The sequence below is a fragment of the Myxine glutinosa genome, chromosome 7 (genome assembly GCF_964187855.1).
Source record: "Myxine glutinosa chromosome 7, kmMyxGlut1.1, whole genome shotgun sequence".
Lineage (NCBI taxonomy): Eukaryota > Metazoa > Chordata > Myxini > Myxiniformes > Myxinidae > Myxine > Myxine glutinosa.
In genome coordinates this window covers 76648145-76669456 of record NC_136267.1, presented here as the reverse complement: position 1 = coordinate 76669456, position 21312 = coordinate 76648145, and the positions used below count along the sequence as shown (strand labels likewise).

General features: G+C 42.9%; 1 protein-coding gene across 2 annotated transcripts in view; it reads left to right on the top strand.

Annotated features, from left to right (window-relative positions):
• The window catches only part of SLC19A1 (solute carrier family 19 member 1), an 84737-nt gene extending 66733 nt beyond the window's left edge, over nt 1–18004 (top strand). For both annotated transcript variants that reach the window (XM_068122574.2, XM_068122575.2), the window contains exons 3-5: nt 13115–13307; nt 15408–15549; nt 17162–18004. In XM_068122574.2, coding sequence (XP_067978675.1) covers nt 13115–13307; nt 15408–15549; nt 17162–17410 — 584 coding nt within the window. In that variant the 3' untranslated portion in view covers nt 17411–18004. The remainder of the gene's footprint in view (nt 1–13114; nt 13308–15407; nt 15550–17161) is intronic.
• Nucleotides 18005–21312: the final 3308 nt, after the last annotated feature.

Here is a 21312-nt window from a genome sequence, read left to right as displayed (position 1 = left end):
TTCTGCATTTCATTATTAATTATTTTGTAAAAATTTCAAAATAAAATTGCACTTTGACATTATGGAGTATTATATGTAGCCCAGTGGCAAATATATCTCAATGTAATGTACATTAACTTCAGGCTGTAACACAGCAAAATGTGAAAAAATGAAATCAGTGTAATCAGTGAAATCGGTGAAAAAAATTATTTTGTTAAAATTTCATAATAATATTCCACTTTTACATTATGGAGTACTAGCCCCGCCTCACCACACGTCGTTTCAGAGGGATTTTTTTTTTGTTTGTGTACAAGATCGAGGCTCATGTAAGAGCTAACACTAATCACATAAAAACAAACTGACACATGAAACATATGATAAAGGGAGCAGGAGACAAGATGGGGAGAGAGAGGAAAGCACGCAAGTACAACAGTAGAAAACAGGGACATCGGGAGATCTATGGGAGGGAGAGGGCTAGGCGGGCGGGGGCATGGGAAAGGGGTGGGGGGCGGGGGGAGGGAGGGGGAGAGAGGTAAAAAAAAGACGTGGACACTGTTAGGACTTCCAGGAAAGAAGTCGGTGTTTCAAAAAAGTGGGATCTGGGGTGAATTAACGGGGGTAGAAAAGATCAAGGTTTTGGATGGGGGAAGATAAGAGATTGTGGTGAACAGCTGTTTTAAAGACCTGGAGGGAGGAGTGGGATTGAAGAGCGTGAGGGAGTTTGTTCCAGAGTTGGGAGAAAAGAGGAATGAAAGAGTGAAGGTGAGCGGAGAGTCTTTATTTTGGCAGTTTCACCATGAGAGGGTTGCTGGCAGATCTTGTGCGACCTGTAGGAATATTTGGGGGACAGAGCACAGACAGAGCTGGGGGAGCTAGGCCAGAGAGGAGTCGGTAGAATACAGAAAGAACACCAACCTGCCTGCGGTGAGTGAGTGAAAGACCCTCGGAGTTAGCTTCATCGTGGGAGATTCCAATGATTCTGAAAGCTTTGGTTTCAACAGCGTGAAGCCGAGCTCTCCATACAGGAGACATGTTTGAGAGTTCAGTCTTGAGAGGAGAGAGATATTGTTTCCTGGCTCTCCTGAGGGTAGACAACACACTTGTTCTGGGCTTTTTGAAAGGAAATGAGATTGCCTTCCATTGGATTTGCCTGCCAGGAGGTGAAGGCAAGTTGTTTCAGGGCAAGTGTCTCACCACAAGATTCCGTGTACCATGGATGGGAGGAAGGGTATGACAACTGAAGACGAGATGGGATAAATCTGTGCATGAGAGAGAGCAATTTACTTTGGAAGAATTCCCAGGATGAGTTGATGTCAGAGGCAGTAGAGATGGGAGACCAGTCCAGATGATTGATTGCTGCTTGAAGACCGTGCCAGTTGGCCTGAGTGAAATGCCAGACTCGTCGACGCTGAGGAGGCTCTCTTAGAATGGCCAGACCGATGTCCACTTTAACAAGCATGTGGTCAGATGTACTCCTCCCCCCCTTCGCATGCCTCCCCCCCTTCGCATGCCTCCCCCCCAGGGCCCTCTCCCTCCCACGGATCTCTCGATGTCTCCATGTCTCTCTGTCCCTGCTCTCGGGTGTTGTGTTTGTGTCCTTCCCCCTCTCTCCCCATCTTGTCTACCGCTCCCGATGTTGTTTGTTTTGTGTGTCTGTTTGTCTTTCTGTGTGGTTGGTGTTCGCTCTTTCACGAGCCTCGATCTTGTATACAAAAAAAAAAAAAAAAAAAAAAAAAAAAAAAAAAAAAAAAAAAAAAAAAAAAAAAAAAAAAATGAACCGATTGGAGCAGAAGAAGAGCAGCAGACATTTGCAGGGAAGTTTGTCATAACCAAGTCTAGAAGAGAAGATGTTCCGTTGACTGAGATCCAGGTCGGGAAATTGACAGATTGTGTCAGTCCCAGTTGGTCGCCGAAGTTCTTTGCTGAGGAGCCATGGCTAGTGAGAGAGGTACCCACACCCAGCCAGCTGGCATGATGACAGTTGAAATCACCACATATGAGGAAGAGAGAGTTGGGATGAGTAGATAGAAGTTGGTCCATGTTGTCAGACAGCGAAATGTAAATGGAGTCTTTACTGTTTGGTGGACGGAACAGCACACGTATGAACAAAAGGTGGGAGCGAAGGGGAAGCCGTAACCAGATGTACTCCTGCGGGTGAGGTGGAGAGAGGGCAGTGCCGGGAGAGTGAGGAAGAGTTTTTTAGCCGCGTCGCAAGACGCTGGTCATAGAGTGCCCTCTGCTGTTGTTGTTGTTCTTCTTCTTGTTCTTGCAGAGAATACAAAACCTCAAAGCTCCACCCATTCTGGGAACCATAGCTCCACCCCTACTGGGAGAGCCTTCATATAAACAAATATCCACCATTTTATTAACTCGCATAGCTTTGAGGCCTGTTTTGTAGGCCCGTGGTGTCTTCCTCTCTCACACAGTTTTATTTCAAATCAAATTCGATATATCATTTCATTTTTCACAGTCGCTAACATAGTTTTAGACTCGGTTGAAAAAAAACGGGAAGAAAATCCGATGAAAGTTGCCCTTTATAGAACGAAATGAATTCTCAAAGGCCTGTAACTTCAAGTCCATTGAGATATATTTTTTTTAAATCGCGGTATGGTCAGTCATACACCGCCCGAAATAAGAGACGGGAAAATGCCGAGATATATATATTTTGTTTAAATTGCGGCATGGTCAGTCATACACCGCCCAAAATAACAGACGGGAAAATGCCGAGATATATTAAAAATTCGTCCATTTGATGACAATCGTCACGATGAAATATTTAATTTATATGTCGTCACAATAATGTGGAGAGAGGAGCATAGCTTCGTTCACGTGTCGCCACACACGGGAAATTGCCGAGATATATATATTTTAAATCGCGGCATGGTCAGTCATACACCGCCTGAAATAACAGACGGGTAAATGCTGAGATATATTAAAAATTCGTCGCCACACACCGGAAATTGCCGAGATATATTTTCACTTTGCACAAAAATAACATCAAGTAATCGAATCAATAGGAATGTCCTGTGCCTATAACATCGACGTTATAGGCACAGCTGCATCTAGGCATTGTGTAACATCGATGCGGCTTTTGTTTAAATTAAAACTTTTTGTACTTGTTTTATAAAGACAGCAACCCCACCTCCAGGACGAGGATCAGCTCTATCATACCGGAGGAGGGAGTAACCAGGGAGAGATATTAAGGAATCAGAGACATCTTGAAGGAGGAAAGTTTCTGTTAAGCAGATCAAGTCTGGTTTGTCAGAAGCAACCTGTATGGAGAGATCAATCAGGTTTGAGCGAAGGCCGAGGATGTTTGAGGTCCATACCATTAAAGAAGAGGAAGGGGGAGCATCGGATGCAGGGCAGGGGAGGGGAGGGGTAGGGCAAGATGAGCAAGAGGAGGAGGTAGGCAGAGCTGTTGATAGTGTGTCAGAGATTTCAGAAGAGCTAGGAGAAAGGGAAAGATGAGGAGGACAATAGGTTTGATTTTGATTGGGTGAGGCACAGTGAGGTGTTGTTTGAGGAAGGGGGGGGGGGGGGGAGTGAGCGAGGAAGGAGGTTGGAGGAGATGGAAGTGAGAGTTGGAAGGGAGAGGAAGTGGGGAGGATGATTTGAGGAGGAGGGGTGAGAGGGGAGAATTGGAGAAAACATTTTTTGAGGGGGGAGTTTTGAAGGGGAGGGGTGAGGAGGGAGTCTCGGTCTTTCCCATCCCTTACTTCCTTCTACATTCATTTCCATCACTCTTCTCAACCAGTCACTTTCATCCTTCCAGACCAAACCATCTCAACCTGTTTCTCTTCACAGCATTGCCATCACGACAGGCTCTATTCCCATTGTATTTCGCAATTCATCATTTGTCTTCCTCTCTCTCAACGATACTTCGCACATCCACCGAACCATTCGCATTTCCACCCTTTCCAGCCTTCATTGCTGCTCGACGTTCATTACCCATGTCTCGCTCCCATAAATCACAACACTTCTCACACATGCAGAATACACCTTTCCCTTCCGCTTCAACGACACTCCCCTCCTCGACAGCACGCCACTCAGTTCCCGAAACCTCTTCCATGCACATCTCACTCCAGCAACCGTTGCCGAGTCTGATCCACCTTCTCCATTCGGCATGTCTCCGAGCCAGCAAAATGTTTTCACATCTTCCAGCTTCACTGGGTACATGTAACCATGTCACCACAACCACTACACATACCCAGTGCATGGGTAATGAACGAAGAGCAGCAACGAAGGCTGGAAAGGGTGGAAATGCGAATGGCTCGGTGGATGTGTGGAGTATTGTTGAGAGAGAGGAAGACAAATGATGAATTGTGAAAGATGATGGGAATAGAGCCTGTGATGGATGCTGTGAAGAGAAACAGTTTGAGATGGTTTGGTCATGTGTTGAGGAAGGATGAAAGTGACTGGTTGAGAAGAGTGATGGAAATGAATGTAGATGGAAGTAAAGGACGGGGAAGACCGAGAAAGACTTGGCTAAAGGTGGTGGAAGAAGAAATGCGGGCAAGGAGGTTAACTAGGGGAGATGCAGAAAATAGGGCAAAATGGAGAAGATTGTCATGGGGACCGCAAGGCTAACCCCCGCTCCAGCAGGGAAAATGGCCTTAAAATGCCTGTTGTTGTTGTTGTTGTTGTTGTGTATCTTCTAGCTTCATGCCGTCTCCAAGATCCAACTCAACATTACCTCCATCTGCAGCTCCCTCTGTGCACAACTTACACATGAACGTAGCCGCCTCACTGGTTAATGACCCTTTCAGACCACTGCAGTTTTGATGAACCCACTCAGCGCACATTGTTCATTGAATAGGTTCACTCCGACACCCTTCCTGCGCACAGCACGTGGCCACTTCCCAGTTCTTTCCACCTCACCACATACTTTACCACTTGCCATCACCTTCGTTTTTCCGATATTAACATTCAGAACTTTTGTCTCCATGTATTCCTTCCACTGGTTCATCTTCTCCTTTGGTCCATCCATACTTTCCGCAATAAACACCAAATCATCTGCAGACAACAACTCCCACGGTAAACCCTCCTTTACATTCTGAGCCAGCACCTCCATCACAGCTACAAATAGTAGTGGACTTAGTACTGACCCCTGATGCACTCCTACCTTCACCTCAAACTCACCACTGTTGCCGTCCTTCGTCCTTACAGCTGTGCACTCTCTCTCCTACATTGCCATCACGACTCTGATCAACCATTCCTCCACTCCTAACTTCCCCAATGCCCATGTCACTACTTCGCTTGGAACGCTATCGAATGCTTTCTCGAGATCAACAAACCCAAGAAACAACTTCTTCCTCTTCTCCATGTACTTCTCCTGCAACTGCCGTACAATAAAAAGCATGTCTGTCGTTCCTCTTTCTGGCATAAATCCAAACTGCATTTCGTCGATCTTCACTTTCTTCCTTATCCTCCCTCTCCAACACCCTTTACAATACCTTCATTCCATGCTCCAATAACTTTATCACTCGATACAAGCCACAGTCCAGAGGGTCACCTTTCCACTTGTATAGAGGGACGAGGGTACTCAGTTCCCAATCCACTGGAATGCAGCCTTCTTTCACCACCAGATTGCAGATCTCTGTCATTCTCTTCACACCCCAACTTTCTGCTGCCTTCAACATATCTCTCACAACTCCTCTCACAACTCCTCCCGTCGGCCCTCCCGCTTTTCTTCTCTTCATTGCTTTTATCGCTTCCTCAACTTCCTTCTCAGTTATCTTCTCTGCCTGTCCTAAAACTGGGTTACTCTCTATGTTGCCATCCCATTCATTCTCTGCATTCAACAGCATTTCCATATATCTCTTTCATCTTCCTTTAATTCCATCTCGGTCCACAACGATTTGTCCCACTTCATCCTTCAAGCAACTCACCCCCATCACATCACACCTCTCTTTCGCTATCTGCTTTGCAATCCTGAATACCGCTCTCTGACCCTCTTCTGAATCCAAGCGTTCTCCGAACATTTTCCTACATGCCTCCTACGCCTTTGCTACCTCTTTCTTTGCAGCCTTCTTGGCTGCCTTATAACTGTCATGCTCTGCCTTTTCTGCCCCCGTACCCTTCGCCTTCTGCCACTCCTTGAACTTCTTCCTCTTCTCGTCAATCCTCTTTCCAACTTCATCATCCCACCACCATGTTTCCGAGTGCCTTGGTGGTCCTTTTGTCTATCCACATACCTCACCAACGGCTCCCAACAGACTATCTTTCATTGACATCCAACCACTTTCAAGCTCAACCACATCATCCTCCACCATACTCGGCCTCTCTTTTAATGCCTCCCTCACTGTCACCTCTTTCAACCTCCACACCTTCATTTTTGGTTGGTACTTCACCCGCCGAGCTCTCCTCGCACCTTTCACTCTTATGTCGCAGACAACCAAGTGGTGCTGTGAAACAGCCTCCTCCCACAGGATCACCTTTGTGTCCCGGAGGTGCCCCCTATCTCACCTACGCACCATCAGGTGGTCAACGGTTGTCGTCGACCCACCTGACGTGTATGTAACAAGCTTATTATCCTCTTTCTGGAACTGAGTATTACAAATCAACAAACCAGCTCCATCAGCAAACTCCAAAATCCTTTCACCTTCTCCATTCCTCACACCATATCCATAACCCCCATGAACTCCCTCAAAACCATCCATACTCCTTTCTACACGTCCATTTAGGTCTCCCCCTGCCACAACAACTTCCTCATCTTTCACGTTTTCCATCAGCTTCTCTATTGCACACCAGAACTTGTCCTTCTCTTCATCGCCCCGACCGACCTGCGGAGCATATCCTGAGATGACGTTCACCAAGAGCTTTCCAATCATCAATTTCACCATCATCAACCTATCACTCACTCTAGTCACACCCACCACATTGTCTACAAACTCCTCAGAAAACAGGACACCAACACCATTCACGCCTTCTGGGCACCCTTGCCACACAAACTTGTATTTCTGTCCCTGCCTACCCTTCACCATTCTCACACCACTTCCCTTCCATCTCATTGCCTGCACACAAATATGTCCACTCTTCTTCTGACCAATACTTCCACCACTTCTCCTGATCTCCCTGTCATTGTCCCGACATTCCATATCCCAAACCTCAGAAACCGATCTCCACGTGGGGCATCAGACGTTTCGTCGTCATAAATGGAGTGATTTCCACCCTTGCTTCGATCGGGTTCCTTACCTTGAGTTTTGACGAAAGGGAGTGAGGTCTCCCACAGGGTACTTCGGGCTGTACCCTGCCCATATGTAATTGTAATTGTCATGGTTCCCTTTTTGAGGCAATGTTTTATGACCGGATGCCCTTCCTGACGCCAACCCTTTTAGTCGCCTCTTACGACATGCAGGGATTCGGTGTACCTCTTCTAAACCGGGGTACACACCGGGGCAACGAACCCAACAAATCTCGTCCTGTATTTCATAAATTCATAAATCGCTATATTTCTGTGAATCCGATTTGCATTACGGAGCATAACAATTATGGTTAACCATCCTTAAATTGTCACACATCTAAATGCTGAAAATTTTGTTTAAAAACGTTTTGAATTGGATTTCACGCAAGCAACTACAGGTTAAACGTGCTCAGTGAGAAAAACCAAGACAATAAAAAGACACACACAGTGCATGCTTGAAAGGCCTCGTTTAGCATTCGTACATCATTTTGAAAGTCCCGTATTGCAATCCGTTTGTTTCTCTGTTTATTTTCCACATTAAATGCAAGTCAAACTATATCCTCCATTCGATCATTGCAGTGGTAGGCACAAAAAATGTCGTGAATGGTGTTTCCTTTGATGGAATGTACAAGTAGCCAGCAAAATGGAGAGCAAAGCCACTAGTGTGACGAAGTGATAAAGCACATTGATATTTTGCTTTCAAATTCAGAGATCCACAAGAAATTGGTTTATTGATGATGTCATATTAAATCACCCATAAAAATACAGTCACGTGAAAAAGTAAGTACACCCCATGAAAAGTTTTGACTTTTTCAACATATTTCAACAAACAGCTATTTGATCTTCATTTCAACAATATTGATAGATAAAGGTGATATAATATAACAAATATCATGAACCATTTACATTTTGTAGTCCATTGTATAATTTAAATAAACATAAATGCAAATTTCGCATGTGGAAAAAGTAAGTACACCCCATGAAAAGTTTTGACTTTTTCAACATATTTCAACAAACAGCTATTTGATCTTCATTTCAACAATATTGACAGATAAAGGTGATATAATATAACAAATATCATGAACCATTTACATTTTGTAGTCCATTGTATAATTTAAATAAACATAAATGCAAATTTCGGATGTGGAAAAAGTAAGTATACCCCTACATTTATCACTACTTCAAATACCTAAAATGAGAATCAGGTGCACCAGCTCAGGTGCAAACGATTAGAACATCGTTAGAGAGGATCTTGGAGGAACCTGTCTTATTTAAACCTCAGGCATTTAGTTTGGTTTGCTCTTTGTTGTTGAAGTGTGTGGCGTCAACATGCCTAGATCAAAAGAGCTCTCTGAGGCCTTCAGAAAGAAGGTTATAGATGCCTATGAGTCTGGGAAGGGATTTAAAAGGATCTCCAAACAATTTGAAATCAATCATTCGACTGTCCGGAAGATTATCTACAAGTGGAGAAGATTCCAAACAACTGCCAACTTGTTCAGGCCAGGCCGCCCCAGCAAGTTCAGCCGGAGAGCAGACCGCAAGATGCTGAAAGAAGTCTCTAAGAACCCCAGAATGTCATCACAGGACCTACAGGTAGCTCTTGCCACTGTTGATGTCAAAGTGCATGAGTCTACCAGTACAAAGGGGCTGCACAAATTTGATCTACATGGGAGGTGTGCCAGGAGGAAACCTTTGCTGTCCAGAAAGAACATCAGGGCAAGACTAAAGTTTGCCAATGAACACCAAGGCAAAGACCAGCACTTCTGGAACAATGTGCTCTGGACAGATGAGTCAAAGGTAGAGCTATTTGGCCACCGTACTAGAAGACATGTTTGGCGAAAACCAAAGACAACATTTGACCACAAGAACCTGATACCAACTGTAAAGCATGGTGGTGGAAATATTATGGTTTGGGGCAGCTTTGCTGCATCAGGGCCTGGGCAGCCCACCATCATAGAATCCACTATGAATTCTTCATTGTACCAGAGGGTGCTTGAGGATAATGCAAGGCCATCTGTCAGAAAGTTGAAGCTCAACCGAAGGTGAACCTTGCAACGTGACAATGACCCGAAACATACCAGTAAATCCACCAAGGAATGTCTGAAAAGAAAAAAATGGAGGGTTCTGGAATGGCCAAGTCAAAGCCTGGATCTAAATCCCATTGAGATGTTGTGGGGGGATTTGAAACGAGCTGTGCATGCAAGAAACCCCCCAAACATCGCACAGCTGAAAGAATTCTGCATGGAGGAGTGGGCAAAAAATTCTCCCAGTCGATGTCAGAGACTGGTAGACAGTTATAAGAAACGCCTACTTGAGGTTGAATACCACCTATTAGAGCCAAGGGTGTACTTACTCTTTCCACATGCGAAATTTGCATTTATGTTTATTTAAATTATACAATGGACTACAAAATGTAAATGTTTCATTATATTTGTTATATTATATCACCTTTATCTATCAATATTGTTGAAATGAAGATCAAATAGCTGTGTGTTGAAATATGTTGAAAAAGTCAAAACTTTACATGGGGTGTACTTATTTTTCACGTGACTGTATATATATATATATATATATGTGAATGAATGAATGAATGAAAATGAATGAATGATCGTTTTAAGGCCATTTTCCCCGCAAGAGCAGGGGTTAGCCTTGCGGGCCCCATGACAATCATGGTTCCCTGTTTGAGGCAATGTTTTTATAGCCGGATGCCCTTCCTGACGCCAACCCTTAGTCGCCTCTTACTATGCGTATATATATATATATATATATATATATATATATATATATATATATATATATATATATATATATATATATATATATATATATATTGTGACGAATTTGAGAATTATGGTTGGTTGTGTGTAAATGTCACCCTTCGTAATGTAAAGAAAGGTCGAAGGTCGTCCTCTTAGTTAATTCCATAAACATACACGCAGGGCACCATATATCCTTTTAAATAGTTATTCCCTTATTCTATGTAGTTTAAGGCTGTGTTTCCCAATAGTCGACTCTCTATTGCACCGAATTAAATAAGATTAGGTCCCATCTTCAAAGTGTCAGGTTTGGATGGTTTTCGCCGCAAATGGACTCCATTGAGCACGCGGTCGGTTCGGAGAAGAAAGGCGTGTCTCCGCACCTCATCATAGGAAGGAGGAGTGAGTCGGCCCCGCTCAACCAATCCAGCACGAAGGGGTTTGGCTTGAGAGGGCGGAGAGAGAACGATCTGGGAGGTTCGCGAAGGTTCAAGGGTGGGGCTTATATAACCCGCGGGAGACGCCCCCACCTCAGATGAGATACGGCAGAGGAGTCCTGGGAAAGCACGCAACGTCCCCACGGCGGCCGAGAGAGAGAGGACCGAGGCAACTCGAGGAGCGCGCGATGCAGCGGTGCGCAAAAGGAACTTCGCCCGCGCAGTTTGGACCCGCGGGAGTTCGCACGACCGCAGCTCGGCTTTTTGACGGCGGTTCCTTCCGGCCCGACCGTGCCCAGTCCCCGCTGGACCTTCCTTTCCTCTCCAAGCCATCCACCTCCAGCCATTCATTCCTGCCTGCATTCCCCGTGTAAGTGTGATCGTTCGTCTGTCTTTCACGTTGTCCTGGGGTATTAATTAAGAGTGTAACAGGTAAGCTAGTGTTGCACTGTGTCTTCTTCTCCTGTAAATTACTTTCGTTATACTTCCTTCTCCTTGGTTTATTTCGTTGTGTAAATAGTAATTAATAGTAATAAATCCTGTTCTTCCTACTTTGTCCTCTTTCCTTCGCATTCGGTCGCTTTAGAGGTTTCCCCATTGAGGGCCCATGGTGCGATTCGGCCGACGAAGATCAATTGGGTCAGTTTTGGTAACCGGCTCACGGTGCAGTTCGCTTCGCTCGGCGCAACTAGTCCATTACGCTGCGACTGTGGGCGGGGGAGTATTTTTTTGCGTACTGGTAGGTGCTGGTATTTAGGTCATAGGACGGTTGGGCCTAATACCCTACCCAGCGCTGACCGGGCGTGACGTCATACCCCCGGGACCACGTCAGCCAGTCATAAACGAGGGGACTAATCCCCTATATATATGTATATATATATATATATATATATATATATATATATATATATATATATGTATATATATGTATAAGGGACTATATATATGTATATATATATATATATATATGTATATATATGTATAAGGGACTATATATATATGTATATATATATATATATATGTATATATATATATATATATATATATATATATATATATATATGTATATATATATATATATATATGTATATATATATATATATATATATGTATATATATATATATATGTATATATATATATATATGTATATATATATATATATATATGTATATATATGTATATATATATATATATGTATATGTATATATATATATATATATATATATGTATATATATATATATATATATATATATATATATATATATATATGGGGAACAAACTCCTTGATCGTAACAGAAGTTCACCAACAGATTGAGAATGGCGAATCTTTATTAAATACCAATTAATACAGATCTGGAGGAGACGGAGACGTCTACAGCACGAACCACCGTCATGCCATGTCTACCTTCCTAAAACACATTGATTCACAGTTCAGTTATATAGGGACACGCTTTATCAGGGAATCTCCGAGAGGACAAAGAAACTGGCAAAAGTTCCTCCCACCGTCATCCCCAGTGGGCCGAGCCCCCACCGTCATCCGTCCTTTCATCTTGGGGGAGTGAAGCACGCACCGTCAGGATCCGGACCAGATGTGGTTTCAAGGCTCCGAGGTGACAGAAAATATAACTCACCGAAGGGGGATTGCATTCTTGGTCCTGATAAGACCATAAAGTGTATGAGGGCATTCTGAAGAGTTCTAGGTGTTAAATGTACCTTCCAGTTCACATTTCTCATTTAAACTTAAATTCAAAGCATATTTATCGTAACTCAAGCGTCACTGTGATTATACAAAATATAGTTAATGTTTTAACAGTTTATCAAAAGGTTTATGCCTACGATCCAAGCATCCTACGTAAAGTTACACATTCCACGCGCATATAATCCGTTTTCCTGCCCGCGGCTTGAGGCGCCGTCTGCGGAGAAGGGAGAAAGTTTACGACTAGGCTTATCTAGCCTTCAAGGGGCGCACGTATCCAACGAGGCCATCTGTTCAGCACAGATGAAGCGAGTATTTTCTCATTTTAAACTATAGCAAAGCGGCAACCTTTTATTAACTTTATGAAATAGCATTTTTAAACAGCATTTATAACACAACATATTAGTCAAACGACATCTATAACAGAGCATTAAGCAGTAACAAATCTGCGACCTGACAATATATATATATATATATATATATATATATATATATATATATATATATCTATATATATATATATATATATATATATATATACTGTATATATATATATATATATATATATATATATATATATATATATATATATATATATATATATATATATATATATATATATATATATATATATATATGTCAGTGCAAAGCAAGAGGGTCGTCGATGCGGCCTGGGGACGGTGGCGTTGCATTGCTAACAACTTGGTTACATTGATTTGTGTTTCCACAAGAAAATTTCAGCAACTAAAAAAATTAATGTTTGAATTCATCCTAATTACAATGACTTGATTTGTACGTTCAATTTTTTGCTTCCGAATTTCTATTTTATTTACAATTTATTTGAGACTTTTTAGCATTATCCACTTTACAAAGTGAATGGTAAACTTGTAAGTCAATGGTTTGTTGATAAGGGTTAAATAACATATCATTTGGTTGCATCATGGTTTGGTATTTATCTTAACTATGTTTTGTATTTGGCAACAGATTTGCATGTTTGGCCTTAAGTTTGTTTCGCTTTGTTGCGATTATTTTCAGGTGTGCACCTGTTTTCCCTGCAGGTGCCTTCGGGGCTGGCTCGGTGGGATTCCTGAAAGTGCAATGGTCAAATTGGGGAGTGTTCACCATTGCTCTCGGCATGCTTCTTGAAAGTGTGATGCTTTTTATGATGACTTACACAATCAGCATATGGCTATGTTATACAGGATACGTGGTATTTCGCGCAATCCATCAGTCACTGTTCACCATAGCCATGTGAGTGCAAAATCTCTTAACTGTGTGTGTTTGTGTGTGTGTTTCTGTGCGTCTGTACATCTTTCCTCATTGTCTGTATATTTGGTTCTATTGTTGAATTTGATTAACACGCATGCATACTGTATGTCCGTGCACAGTCTGGTACTGTGCACACTGTGGATACTTTGTATATCGGCGGCTTTTGAGAAGTTACCTCAGACATGTTGATATTGGTCGGAAGTTTGTACAGCAATATACATTCCTTGTGTGGCAGGGCAATTGGAAAGCTACACAAACAAATGGTACAAGTGGTGTGTCATATTATATGGTTGTGGCCAAAAATATTGGCACCCTTGAAGTTTTTTCAAATAACTCACAATTTTCTCGAACAATAAGTTGAAGTTGACAAAAGTATTTGGTCTCCACAATTCTTTATTTCACTGTTAATATTACAGAACCTTTGTTTTTGATTCAGAACTTAATATATCCTTTTAAATCAGAAAATAAAAAGAATTGGCATTGACAAAATTATTGACACCCTCGACTTAATATTTGGTATCACAGCCTTTGGACAAAACAACTGTAGTCAAGTGCTTCCTATAGCTATGAATGAGCTTCCTAGACCTATCTTCTGGCAGTTTGGCCCACTCTTCTTGTGCAAACTGCTCCAGTTCTCCCAGATTTGAAGGGTGCCTTCTCCAAACTGCTGTTTTCAGATGTCCCCACAGGTGTTCAATGGGAATTAGATCTGAACTCATTGCTGGCCACTTCAGAACAGTCCAGTGTTTTGTCTTGAACCATTCTTGGGTGCTTTTTGAAGTGTGTTTGGGGTCATTGTCCTGCTGCAAGACCAATGACCTTCGATGGAGACCCAGCTTTCTGACATTGGGTTGAACATTGCACTCCAAAATGGCTTTTGTAATTCCCTGATTTAATGATACCATGCACACATTCAAGGCTCCCAGTGCCAGAGGCTGCACAGCAACCCCAAAACATCACAGAACCTCCTCCATGTTTGACTGTAGGGAAGGTGTTCTTTTCTCTTGAAGGCTTCGTTTTGTTGTCTGTAAACATAGAGATGATGTGCTTTACCAAAAAGCTCTAAGTTGGTCTAATCTATCCACAGAACATTCTCCCAGAAGGATGTTGGCTTGTTCAGTTGTGTTTTGGCAAACTCCAGTCAGGCTTTCTTATGTCTCTCTCTCAGCAGTGGGGTCCTCCTGGGTCTCCTCCCATAGAACCCTTTTTCATTGAGTTGGCGATGGATGGTGCGAGTTGAAATTGTCATACTTTGTGTCTGAAGGTCAGCTTGAATCTGTTTGGCAGTTGATCGAAGTGCTTTCGCCACCATTTGAGCAATCTTTCGCTGCGAAATTTGATCAAGTTTTCTCTTGCGGCCACGTCCAGGGAGGTTGGCTGCAGTGCCACGGGCCTTAAACTTCCTGATAACATTGCGTATGGTGGACACAGGAGCATCAAGGTCTCTGGAGATGGACTTGAAGCCTTGAGATTGTCCATGCTTGGCTACAATCTTGTGTCTGACTTCCTCAGACAATTCCCTGGTTTTCTTTATTTTCTCCATGCTCATTGCGGTACACATAGTGCCACAAAACAGCAGAATGACTCCTTTTCTCTATTCAAACTGGTTGAATGAGTGATTTTTATATTGCAGGTACTTGCAACTCACCACAGGTGGGTTCAATTCTAAAGTAAAGGAGAATCACTTGCTTGAAATCTAATTAGTTCTAACAACTTCTAAAAGGTGCCAATAATATTGTCCGGGCCATTTTAGGATTTCTGTGTGGAATAAGCTAAGATTTTGTTGTTTTTTTCAGCTGTTTTTTGTTTTGTTACACTGCAAACCAAAGAAATACATATGTGGATACCAAAATATTTTTTTAATTTCAACAATCTTTCAAACAATTTTCAAAAATCTTTTCAACAAAAGGGTGCCAATATTTTTGGCCACGACTATTATATTCCAGTAGGTGGAGGTTCCTCGGGATCGAGAGAAGTAAATCCAGCACTATGCTAATTCTGGCTGCGTATGAGCTCTGTCTCTATAAATGAACTTTTGAAACAAAATCTTAAAATGTAACTGATGAGTGAATTGTGCCACAGGTTTGAGATCGCCAAAACACTGACCCGTGAGTGCAATGCCCTGGTGTTTGGAGTGAATACTTTTGTAGCTACCTTGGCACAGACTGTGGTTACAATCATTCTGGTCGACAAGCGAGGTCTTGCATTATCCGTCCACATTCAGGTATGACCATCTATGAATGTACTTGTAAGTACAACATGCAATACATTGACTATAGAGAGACCTTCATATTATGTTTGTCGAAAACACTGCAGGGTCTTCCTTATTTGAGGAAGGTATAGCGAGTAGTAATAGATAAGCACTGTTTAAGTGATCAAGGTAGAGAGTAATTAATAATTTGAATGTGTTTGTGCATAAAACCCTAAGGTTCTTTAATCCATTAATGTTGAGCACTGAGCAGGCAGGTGGGTGGAGTCCAAACTTGAGTTTATATTCAAGTGAAAGCACAAGAGGCACACAAAGCATAATGGAATGACATTTTGCACAACAAAGGAATGCGTTGCCATCAGTGGAACCCTCTCCTACCCTTTGCCAGTGGAGGCTGGAGTTCTCCAATGCAGTGTTTTGGGCCTAGTCTTGTTCATCGTCTATATTGGTGACTTCTCCAATGCATGGGAAACCCCTCTTCCTTTTTGCAGGCAACATCACATTGTATTGTACGGTATCCCATATATCTGTTTGGCAGACAGCAACTGCATTTCTCTCTGCTGATATGCAAATGATTAGACTCTGGTCTGATAAATTGAACATCTCCTGCAATCCTGAAAAATCTCATAGCCTCACCCTTTCACTTCAGAATGATTGTCAAACTAACACACATATCTATCTCCTTGGTCATCCACTAGAACAGGTTCAGTCTCTTGAACTTCTAGGCCTCACCATCAGCCATCACCATTCCTGGACAGAACATGTTGCAAATCTGGCCTCGAAAGTTATCGGCACAAGTCTTTCCTTGGAAAATCAGAGATACTCTCAGACTAATGGTCTGTAACTCATTGGAGTACTACTCATACTATGACCTGGTGCTCCAGCATTCTGTGGAATCTTAAGCTCCCCAAAATCATTGGAATCGCGTGTGATGAGGCGTTTATACCACCTCATCTGCAACATTGCTCCCTCTGCTCTATTAATGTTTACCTTCCCCAGCAACTCCAGGATGCACTGTGTTCTTAGAGTAATCCCCTCGACATGTGGTGGAGGGTTGGGATGTGGCAGGGCCTCCATGGCCAAGGTGGGACAAGAACTGCACGGCTAAGAGAGTGGAGTAGGGCCTCTTCCGCCGAGGAAGTATGGTGGGACTTCCATGGCCGACTGAGCAGGGTGGAGCCTGTTGGGCTTCCGCGGCTGAGGGGATGAGGCGGGCATGGGCTCCTTGACCGAGGGAGTGGGTCAGGGACTGAGGGGATGTGTGTGGCAGGGCGGGTCCTATTCCTTCATCTGCTCTCATATCCGCGAAAAATAACTCAGATGTCCACATCACATGCTTCAAGTGTCTTATGTCAATCGCAGCTGGGATGCCAGGTGGTGTTTTTTGGTTTGTTTATGTATTCATTTTCTCTTTCCTTTTGAAAACGATAGTGTATATTTTCTTGAGGAATTTTTCCTTTTTCTTGTGATTTATTTATTCCTTATTATAAACTCCTTCCTGGTATCTCATGCTCGATGTTCCTTGTAGTAGTAGTAGTAGTAGTTTATTTTATTTGACGGTTCTACTGTAAGTGCTGGTGCACATTGCGGTGTTCTCTGTACAAGTTCAAGTGATTTGTGTTTGCAGTTCTACGTGTACGCGGCGTACTTCATGGTGCTGGCGGTAGTCTTCCTTGGCCTTGCATGGTACTTGCATGGAGCACTTGGTCTCCCTTCTGCAGCTGTTGATCCACTTTGCAATACCGATTATCGGCCAAATCCTGAAGCACCACAGGAAGATGGAAACGATCTTTTGCGCAGTGGGAAAGGTCTGGTGTGTGTAACCAAACTGCCTCAACCACAGGAAGCAGAGACGAAGACCATTATGGAGAAATGATGCAAACAATACACAGACTTGTGTCTGTCCAGTAGTGAAGAGACCAAGGTGGATAAACCATCAGAATGTTTACCTCATGATAACGTCACAATACTTAGTGCCACAAACCCTTAAGTGCTGACCATACCAATTGCCTTGATTGCACTTACCCTGGATTTATTTGAGTCATTGATTAATTTTTATTGCAACTTTCCATGGTACAACAGCTGCTGCTGTATCCCCAGATTTCCATCATGATTCTCAGGCCATTCATTAGTTTCTCAATGGTCCATCAGCAAAGGGACTTGCTCGTATCCAACTGGACAGCATCCATTTGTTTTTATTCTATGGCCCTTGTTTTATGAAATGACTACATTACATAGCTTTTTAAAATGTGAAGCATGGCAGAGTAGAGTTGTATGCTCCTCATGGTGCCCTCATTTATCTATTGGTAAAAACTCCCTTGATTTTATCCATGTTATCCTTTGCCAGTGTCTGGGTATCTCTGGTACCTCCTGATTTACAGGCCCTCATGTGCTCATCATGTAATGGCACGTATTTATCATTGATTGTCATGTTAATACAATTGTCAAACACAGGAAGTGGACAAACGTATTGGTTGTGCTGTGGTTGGTCGTGGTCTAGGCGCAGTGAGGTTTGCACTAGTGCTGTTAGCTAGATTCAAAATCCTGTCTCGGAACCGTCTCGATAAATTTTCAATTTTCATAACGGGATCTCGGATCGGCTCGGTTCCCGGCAAAATATTAAAAAAATATATTAAAAATAAATAAATAATAAGGCTTCAAAAATAATGGAATTTCATTACAATATACAAACAACAATGAAAAAAATTCATTTCTGATGTTGAGTACTTAAATTCCGACTTAGCTTCCATTTACCGGGATGAAATAAAATACACCGCCTACATGCAGATGATCGGCCACCAATGGGACCGGGTTATCTCATTACAGTTTGTATTGTCGTGTAATTTCTTGCTCGGAATTTCAGAGAGAGGGAGAAAATGTTTCTGCCCAGGCATATTCGAGTCCCGGTTGGAGTTTCATTATCATTTTGTGAGTTGTGATCGCCAAGGGGCTCGCTCCCCCCCCCCCGTTCCCCTCCCCTCCTCCGCCCGGCAATGCCGGGTACTTCTGCGAGTAAATTATAAAGCAGGCGGTGTAGTGATCACCCACCCCCCCCTCCTTATTTTGACTCTGTGACTAAAGTAAACGTAATCAACTTATCAGGCCTAAAGTGGAGATAAGATAACCAAAATACTTTCACATTCAAACCGTCACACCAAACCCCGAGGGATTCTTACAATTTATAGATTTAGCGTTGCAATTAAACATAAACGTTCATCAAAAACTCATTTCATAAAACTACATAATGTATTGTACTTGTATTAATACATTGTGTGTAGAATAATCCGTTATAAACGTGTTTTTAATCTAAATAAACATCGTCCCTCCATTCACGGGGCTCGAGCGAGTCCCTCGATATTAATGTGCAAAAGACCATAGCAACCACATCCCGTAACTCGTCTCCAAGGACGGACATGTGACCGCAGCGTAAAGCGGAGCGAGGCGGAGTGATACAGCGGAAGGATTCAACGGTTTAAATAAAGCCGCGTTGCGGCGGATTTTCATTGTGACCTTCATCCTGATTTCGTTACCTGCGCCACCAAAGGTCGATGGAGGTTATGTTTTCACTCCTGTCTGTTTGTCCGTTTGTTTGTGAACACAATATCTCAAAAAGTTGTGGACGGATTCGGACGAAATTTTGTGGAGATGCAGCGTGTGTGACAAGGACGACATGATTAGATATTGGTGAAGATCCGGATTCGGAATTCGGATTCGTTTGCAGTGCATTGTTTGTTGATGAGGGGAAAATCCTGGAACAGTGAGTTTACTTTATCTATCATCGTTTGTGTCAGTTCAGCTGCACTTGCGAAAAATGATGCTTGTGCAGAAGCAGAGTAATGAAAGCAAGGCTCAATAAATGCCTCTATTATGGAAAATATCTGCAAGAAGTTGGAATTTTAACCGGGATTTTTTTACCGAGAAATTGCGTCAGTCAATTTATCTCGGGACCGTCCCGAGACCGTCTCGGAAGCCGAAACCGCCGGGATTTCGTCCCGGTCTCGGCTCGGTTGACAGCCCTAGTTTGCACCACCATGGACCCGAGGTAACAGATCGGTTTACCATCTTGTGTCGAGCAACAATGAACTGCACATTTATTTATGTATAGAAATCTCGACTCATGGAGGAGCTAACAGACAGAGGAAAACAGATTCGCAGACTGACACAATAAGTGGGTAACAGGGAGATGGACATTGCACAGTAAGAGTAGAGGAAAGCATGAGGTGACCATGGGCAGGAATCTTAAAGGACTGGAGCACCCCATGGTGCTCCGTGCTCGTGCCCCTCACCCCTCTGGATCATGCCCCACGGAGCTCTGAAAGTCCTGCCCCACGGCCACTTGCGGGATATATACCCCATGACTAGTGGACAAGCGATATCATGCTGGAATGGTCCAATACTATAGTAATGCCCAGGGGGCAAACCCCCCCCCCCTTTTTTTTTTGTGAAAACAGACACGGTCTGCTATAAAAGGTTGTTGTATATGGTTGGATTCCTTAGACCCCCAGCAACAACTTTCAGGTGGACAACCTTTCCAACAGGCTACTGTAACTGTGCAATTCAAGATGGCGTCCAAGATGGTCACCATATTTTTAAATCTCCATATTGTCGTCAATTGTTATCTTATTTTCATGTGTAATACTTTGTTTCTCTGGTTTTCAAGGTCAGGGAATCTATTTATGATGGTTTCAGAGTGATGTGATGTGTTTTATACCATGTACTAGGCCTAATATTTATTACATGTTAATATATTATTTTAAGGCGACCATGACACAGAAAATCTACAATAACAATACACAGTAGTTTACTGTTGTTGTAAGAACAATAATGGTTCAGAAAGGTACTAGTTACCAAGAACAGATTACATGAGAAATGAACTACTGCATGTGCTTCACAGTTTGGAATGCAAGCCAAATGGCTGAGGCAAATATTTGTAAAATTCATGTCAGTGATACATGCCACAATGTTGCATCCTATGAACAGGTCTACCACTCAATATAATGCTGCAATACAAGTGTCCATGTGAACAGCTGATGGTATACAGTTAATTGTCACTGTTTGAGTCACTGCTGTCACTACTGTCACTGCTGTCAAATGCTGCAATGTATTTCACTCGGCTGCACCTGGTGGCTGATCCCTGGCAACGACATACAATGTAACAGGCCACGTTCCTGGCACAGGAACAGTTCCTGTTGCAGCCTTTGGTGCAGCCACATGCAACAGCCTTTGTAATTGTCTGTGGCCAGGCTGATTGAGTTGACAGGACTGGAACTAGTTTCCCATCCTCCAGAGCCAAACCATAATCCACAAATGGGGGAAGCTGAGGCTTGGCCACATGTGCAGTCTTTTCTATAATAGTTGCAAGAGCTGCACGCTGTAGATGTAGAAGGAATGTATGTTATGTTGGTGGGTGTAGTTTCAGCATGGTTGACCTGTTGATCAGGAATTTATAGGCTCTAAGCTTTCCAAGATCGCAGTCCTCAAAGTCATCAGATCTGTTAGTGTACACAGCAATGACAAGTTTGCGTGCCTGGTTGATGAGATCTGATGTGATCTGGTTGCGGTTCTGACCTTGCTCACCAAAGTGTTCGAGCTCAGTTATGTCTGTGGTATAGCTACGGTTCAACCAGGTCTTTTTGCCAGTGAAGAATGGGTAGCTGGTCGTATCCCTTCCACTCAGGCTGTGGATGAAGGGAAGTGCACGACATTTCGAAGGTCCTAGTGACCTAGCCATTTGGTGTATGGGCAGATATGTCTCTGCAGCAGTTCTTACCCCACAGT